Source organism: Ipomoea triloba, chromosome 2 (genome assembly GCF_003576645.1).
Source record: "Ipomoea triloba cultivar NCNSP0323 chromosome 2, ASM357664v1".
Classification (NCBI taxonomy): Eukaryota; Viridiplantae; Streptophyta; class Magnoliopsida; order Solanales; family Convolvulaceae; genus Ipomoea; species Ipomoea triloba.
The window spans coordinates 12,023,306-12,030,327 of NC_044917.1; the positions used below are offsets into that span (position 1 = coordinate 12,023,306).

The 7,022-nt window shown below is 32.7% G+C and overlaps 1 protein-coding gene across 1 annotated transcript; it reads right to left on the minus strand.

Annotated features, from left to right (window-relative positions):
• Positions 1-875: 875 nt before the first annotated feature.
• LOC116011358 (gibberellin 2-beta-dioxygenase 7-like) lies at positions 876-5,481 on the minus strand. Its single transcript, XM_031250912.1, has 3 exons — positions 5,120-5,481; positions 2,084-2,405; positions 876-1,354 (listed from the first exon to the last, which is right to left on the minus strand). The coding sequence occupies exons 1-3, from the start codon at positions 5,479-5,481 to the stop codon at positions 1,076-1,078; spliced, it is 963 nt and encodes a 320-aa protein (XP_031106772.1). The 3' UTR covers positions 876-1,075.
• Between the last annotated feature and the right edge of the window lie 1,541 nt (positions 5,482-7,022).

The window sequence follows — 7,022 nt, forward strand, 5'->3', positions numbered from 1 at the left end:
ACAAGTCACGTCCCTATGCAGCATGGTTGTACTTAATACAAAATTAAAGGTATCATCACTATAGGAGTTCAAAAAGTATATAATAATAATAATAATAATAATAATAATAATAATAATAATAGATTTTTAATTTCAATGAAATCCATATGCCTATTTTTTTCGATACATGCATGGAGATAGGGAAAATTAAAAATAACGTATATAGGATGTGGCTGCCTGCACATCAATTGAATCAGCTTTTAATAATAAAGGGTGACTGTGAATGAAGGATTGTTAAGGATATGAAGTTGAAGGGATAAGTGATTAAAGTGAATTATTATTCAATTAAATTGCAAACATATTAATCTTTTTTAAAATATATTTGAAGAAATAATTATAATTCTTAGCCAAAACTCGTCTTAAGGTTCTTGTTTTATTGATATGTGAATGTCTATTTTGAGAAATAATAAATTGTATAATGATATCCTCACCGATGAACTTCATATTGAACTAAACAAGTACATGGAGAGTTTGAATAAGTTAAAACATTTTCACTTTTTGATGAATCGATCCATCAGAACTAGGTTTGGACACATATACTAAGATTAGATTCAATGTTTCTGAAATTTTATGACTTTTGATACCTTTAAGGAATCGAAAGCAATTTGTGGGTACGTCGACATCATTATTATTAAAGTGAAATCATGTATGGCTACTAATTATTATCTGTAAAGTATTTAAGCTTAATTAAATATTTTAATGAGCCAAATTAAACAAGAATCTATAACTGCGTGGAGTGGCACCGGGCCAACCCAATTAAGAGTTAAAGTGCTAGTCAAATTGTTTTTTCTATACAAGAAGGAGTTCGAACTCCCGACCTTAAGAGGATAAGAGTGTACGATCACGCCAACCAAGTTGGTTACTGCACTTTTATTTAAAAGCACTACATTTTCATAAGCAAATGATTACCACGAATAATTTTTTCTTTTAAACTTAAAGATAATTCCTAACCTTAATGAAAAGCTTAAGAAATAACAAACCTTAAAGCAATCAAAATCTATGGCACAAGGCTACAAGTTTCAATCCATTATATTACCTAAGAATTGAGTGAAAAGTAGGACAAGCCACTATCATCACCACCTTGTTGCTGGCCCAAAGCAAGTTTAGCCCTATGTTCATTTCGCGTTTGTAAGAATTGTTTGTACACAAAACGTTTGTACCTGGCCTTTTCTCCTACCTCTTTGGTGAATTCCGGCAATGGTTCAAGCACCGTTGCCCCGGACACATTGAAGAAGAAAGAAAATGAGTTTCTTGATCTCCCATTTGGTCTCATTACGCGATGACTTGGGCTCTTAAACTTCTCATTTGTAAGAACCTTGTCAAATCACACACACACACAAAATATTAGAATATATAAATTGAGTTACAACTTACAAGTTGTAGTGGACATATGTTGTATTAGAGATATTTTTTGAATAATTTTTATTATAATACACTGTGTATACCTGACAATGGATTACGGAGGACTACATTCACCACTTGACCCACTTTATACTTCTTCCACTCACCCCCACTTCTGACCCCCGAATCGGGTGACTTTTCAAAACCCACGCCTGCCCCGGACACTAGGTGTCTAGGTGCATGCTCCCACTAGTATTCACCATTTATTATTTTATTGTCTTTTAAAATAATATTTAAACTACTTACACATAATAAAATTCATTAGTTATACTAAAACATAAAATAATAGAAATATTCAATCTAAATTGTTGCTTTTTTAAAAATAAGCTTAGTAGTTTAGAAATAAAAATAGCAAAAAGTTAGCACAAGTTATAGAAATTTTTATCATTAACTACATATACATATTGGATCGGGTGGAGTTCTAGGCGAATTCTGTACATAAAATCCGAATCTAACTCGATCCACAACGAATTTAATTTTTAAGACACACCCGACCCACCACCCACTATCACCCAAAAACCTTATTTATCCATACGGGATAGAATCAAATGGATATCCACGAGACAGATTAAAATCGTCATCCCTAGCTAATACATATTCAATCACTATATTTTGAGAATTTAAAAAAAAAAAAAAAAATCACCTGAAGAACGATGCCTAGGTTGACAACTAGTGCATCTTTGACAGGGGGAACAGGAGTCCATACTCCATTGTTTTCAACCTCGAGCCCTCCCACTTCATCTTGAAACAGAATTGTAATGCACCCTACATCTTTGTGTGGCGTTAACCCAATCTTTTCATTCTCAGTTGAGGGTGAATAATATAAAACTGACATAACATCAGAATCTCTACTCTTATTAATTTCTTCTAGTGTGTTTGGGGGAAGACCAAGGCATTTGCCCAGGATTGTTTGCAGGAATGTTCCAACCTTCAAAAACTCATTGAATAGTTCTTCTATCACTTCTCTATAAGTATGAAACATTAAAGGCTGAATCAATTATTGCAACAAGTTAAAGCATCATGAGATATTAATTAAATTTTAAAAAAGAACGTTAGGCCGACTAGGGGCTAATAAAATATTGAGCCCAAAATTTGTCTTTTGTCACCAAAATTTAGTGGGCCGAACAAAAGAGCTTGATCTATCCATATCCACATAAGTGCATGTTAAATAGGTTAGTTATGCTATAAACTCCGGTCCAACTTGCAAGTTGGATCCGGATTCATGTTCACAATTTTAAAACTCTATAGTCATAATTACAGAATTCTATATTCACAATTTTATAACTCTATATTCAACAATTACATATTGAATGTTCACAATTTACTTACTGAATGTTCACAATTCAAATTAATAAGTAAATTGTGAACATTCAGTATGTAAATTGTGTATTTTGGACTTGGACCCGAGTCTATAGAATAATTTGTCACTATGTGTTGTATGAACCATAACAAAAATTACATTTATAATATACTAAAAATACATTATTCATGTATTGAATGTATATTATACAAAATAATGTACTTTCAGCATTCAAATAATATATTTTTCTTAAATATAATGTACATTTTAATATATTCAAAATATATTATTTGTGTAGTGAATATATATTATTTGATAATATGATCCACATAATTTTATGAACCATGGCCCGGTCAATAATGATTGTGTTTTATCGGCAAATTATGCTGTGGACTCAGGTCCACCTTGCAAGGTGGACCTGGGTCCAAAACTACGTCGTTTTTGTCTTTTTTTTTTAATTAGTAAACATATTGCTGAATATAGAGTTGTCCAAAAATGTGTGAATGTAGAGATTTCAAAGTGTGAATGTAAAGTATAGAAATCGTGAATGTAGATTTATGATTGTGTGAATGTAGAGTTGCCCAGAAATGTGTGAATGTGGAGGTTTCAAATTGTGAATATGGAGTATAGAAATCGTGAATGTAGAGTTATGCATGTGTGAATCTGTAATAGAGTTAAGAAGTTCTGGCAACTTGTAGCCATGTAATGTGTGAATGTGGAGTTCTCAAGTTGTGAATGTAGAGTATAGGACCTGTGAATATAGAGTTTTGAATGTGTGAATGCATAACAGTGGTAATATAGTTACTAAACATATAATCATGGAATGTGTGAATGTGAAGTTTACAAATTGTGAATATAGAGTATAGTGTATGTGAATGTAGACCCAGGTCGTCCACGGCATAACAATCATGTTTTATCTAAGCAGGCCATGGTACATAAGACAAAAGCTGCTCGGCAAAGATGTGATTATATAGTCTAACGACTCCTACATGGTTATATCACGTGACTTAGACGTCTGCTTAGTAGAAAAATAGAATTTAAAAACTGAAAAATGAATTTTAAATTTTGTTTTTTAAAAAACTAGGTATGAAAATATAAGAAATTCTCAGTACCTAAATAAGGTTGCTTGCAATATTACATTACTGTCATGACTCTAGCAAAAGAATTTCATGGTAAAGTGTTGCAAAGGTTTAGCATATATGCATGAGTCAAAACTTGCACCTCTCATCAACAACTACCTCAGATTGGTATAAAAAAAAACCTAGTGCTTAAACCACTTGTACATCTTTATTAAAAAAAATAATTGTTTTTTTTTTTTTGAGAAATTTTTTTTAAAAAAATGTTACTTTCGAAAGTATATACTGTTGTGAATCATCGCTTGATTGAGTAAAAAAAAAATTAAAAATATTTATTAAACTTAATGATCGGTCAATACGCTAGAAAGTATAGATGAAAATCATAGAACAATTTACAAAAAGCTGAGTTGAATATAATTAACACTTAAAATCTTATATATAATACTTTATAGCATAAATGTAAAATTTTATAACCAAACTGCAATAGACCGTTTGTAGAAAATAATATCACTAAGCACATATATCACAAGACCCAAACTCTACGGACTCCACCCGTCTCAAGTAAGACGTTCTCACATGAGAATTTATCTTCATTAAATTATTATTATTTTTTACCTTCAAAAGCATATGCTCTCATGAATCATCCACCTACCCGATTGAGTGGCAAAAAAATTAGAGTTTATTATGTATGTTTTTTTCTAGATTTATATGTAACGTTCCACTTTTAGTCTTTTTCTTTCAAAATATTCTATATTGGTCGTAGTATTTTTGTGGCACAATCATTTTTTGTCCTTCGTCAATGAACCTATTTAAATGGCGTTAAATATGTGGGTAACTCTACTCAGTTCTAAGTGTTAATTTCTTTTTTGGTCCTAAACTTATATGCCTCATTCCACTGCAATGAAAGCTCAGGTTGTGGAGGCTCTATTGCAGAGACAAGAGACTCTAGCCATGAATTAGGGATTTTTTCATATATATATATATATATATATATAATGGGTCAGCTCACTTTGTATAAAAAAGATCGAAATGCCCTCGTGTTTATTGATATTTAAAGATGTTTGGTTGTGGAGGACAAAAAATAATCATGCCACAAACCCACAATAATAGGACAAAGTGAAAGAAAATGAGTAAAAATGGAATGTCAGCTATAAATTTAAGACAAAAAATGAATCAACTCAAAATTTCAAAAAGGGTATTGACTAAATTAAACCTAGTGATCAATCAACACATTAAAAAGCATAGAAGAAAATAATAGAACAATTTACACAGCAGATAAAACTCCATTTATGCAAGTACGTACCTGAAATCTTGATGATTGGGAAGGGAGACATTGTAGGTTGAGCCAGGGGGAAGCATCACAAAATACTCTGCAAATTCATACAAGGGATTGGGCTTCCTGTTATATCCTACAGGGAAAGGCGCAGCAGCAGCTGAAAGGGGACTGCATTTCACCTTCTCTTCAACTGGGGACTCAAAAAACTTCTTGGAAACTTTGAGTGCTCTTCTCATCACCTCAAGGGGCACCCCATGGTTGACGATCTGGAAACACCCACACTCACAACACGCTTTTCCAATCTCTTCTATCACCTCTCTCTTCCCATCCTCATCCCCAGGCCTCAAAAATGGAGAAAGATCAACAACCGGTATCTCCCACATAGCCATCAAGCTCTACCTAGCTTAGTAAGTTTGCTAGATAGATAGATATATCCCCCTGTGTGTGTATATATATATATCTTTTGTTGGGCATAGGCCGGTAAAGGCCAAGTTTAGTCTCCGGTGATTATGAGATTGTTGATTGGGCAGAGGCTGGTAAAGGATTTAAAGGGCACTCAGTATTTTGAAAATGCGTGGCAGTATAAAGAAATAAAGTTGTCCATTCACAACTAACTATAAGTTTTGACCTAAGTAGTAAATGCTTGATCCAAATAGCTCTAGACGTAAGTGGTAAGCACTTGATCCAAACAACTCTATAAAACAACAGTAAGTCCATACAAAAAACCACTACCTGCGGACTAGCATCAATTGTTTAATGATCAAAATGCCCTCGTGTATATATATGCTCTGGTTGGGCGGAAGCGGTAAAGGCCAAATTTAACATCCGATGAGTGTGAGATTGTTCGGTGAGGCTATTAAAAGACTTCAAATGTCAAGTTCAGCACTCAGTGTCTCGAAAATATGTGACTGATAAAAAATAAAAATAAAAATTATACCTTTACTGACTATAACTTTTGACATAAGTGATAAGGACTTGATCCTAACAGCTCTATAAAACAACACTAAGTCCATACAAAAAGACACTACCTGCGGACTAGCATCAATTGTTTAATGATGTTACTAGCTGATGATAAGAAAACAAAAACTTTGGGACTCTCGGATCTCATCAAATATATGTTACTGAGTGAATCATTATCTGTGATTCGTTGGAATAAAAAATGGGAGTCGTTTGGAACCGAGCACCTAGGTTGTTCTTTAATTTGCAGAATCATAATATACTAGTACTAATTGCAAGATTTTGAGGAAAAAAATAATGCTAAAGAAGGGACAAGGCTTTTTGAAAGAGGAATAAAGAAATAGGAAGGATAACATCTGCTGACAATTACCATTTTTAAAACAACCATTAAGCCCAAAAGAAAACACAGGAAAAAACAGTATAAATTAAAGCAAGCCAAACAAGAATAGCCGGTAAGGTCAAATTATTACGTAGATGTTTTAATATATTAAAGGTTTATTATTTATGTGTTAGAATTTTTAGCTTAAAAATGTTATTTAACTGGTTATTTTGTGTACAAATATATATATATATGGTCCGTTTTCAATTTGGATCGGGTCAAAGTGGATTCGAATTCTTCGTTGTGAGACGAAAGAAATCGATATATTGTATGCTCAAAATGGATAATGGGTGAATGAGAAATTGATTCTCAAAGTAGACCCATTTTAAAATGGTGTAGCCTTTGTCCTACATTTGTTTGGAAAGTCTATTTGCATCACTATCTATACAATAGTCTTTTAAAAGAAATTTGAATTGTATAGTATAGAGATTCTCTCGCAAGTTACAGACTTGTAGATTTTTACTGCTCAAGTGCAGTCGCAATCCGTTTTTATCCCAGAAAACTGACGCTACAATACTCCTATACACTAAAAGAATTTCACATTTAGTGACAATGGAAGTAGTCACCAAAAATATCGATTTTGGTCACTATTGA

Excerpts from the sequence above, each read along its gene's own strand:
- LOC116011358 (XM_031250912.1), bottom strand. The coding sequence starts at position 5,481 with ATGGCTATGTGGGAGATACCGGTTGTTGATCTTTCTCCATTTTTGAGG. Across the intron at positions 2,406-5,119 it reads CCCAATCATCAAGATTTCAG|AGAAGTGATAGAAGAACTAT; the intron begins GTACGTACTTGC and ends TCATACTTATAG. Across the intron at positions 1,355-2,083 it reads ACCTAGGCATCGTTCTTCAG|GTTCTTACAAATGAGAAGTT; the intron begins GTGATTTTTTTT and ends TGATTTGACAAG.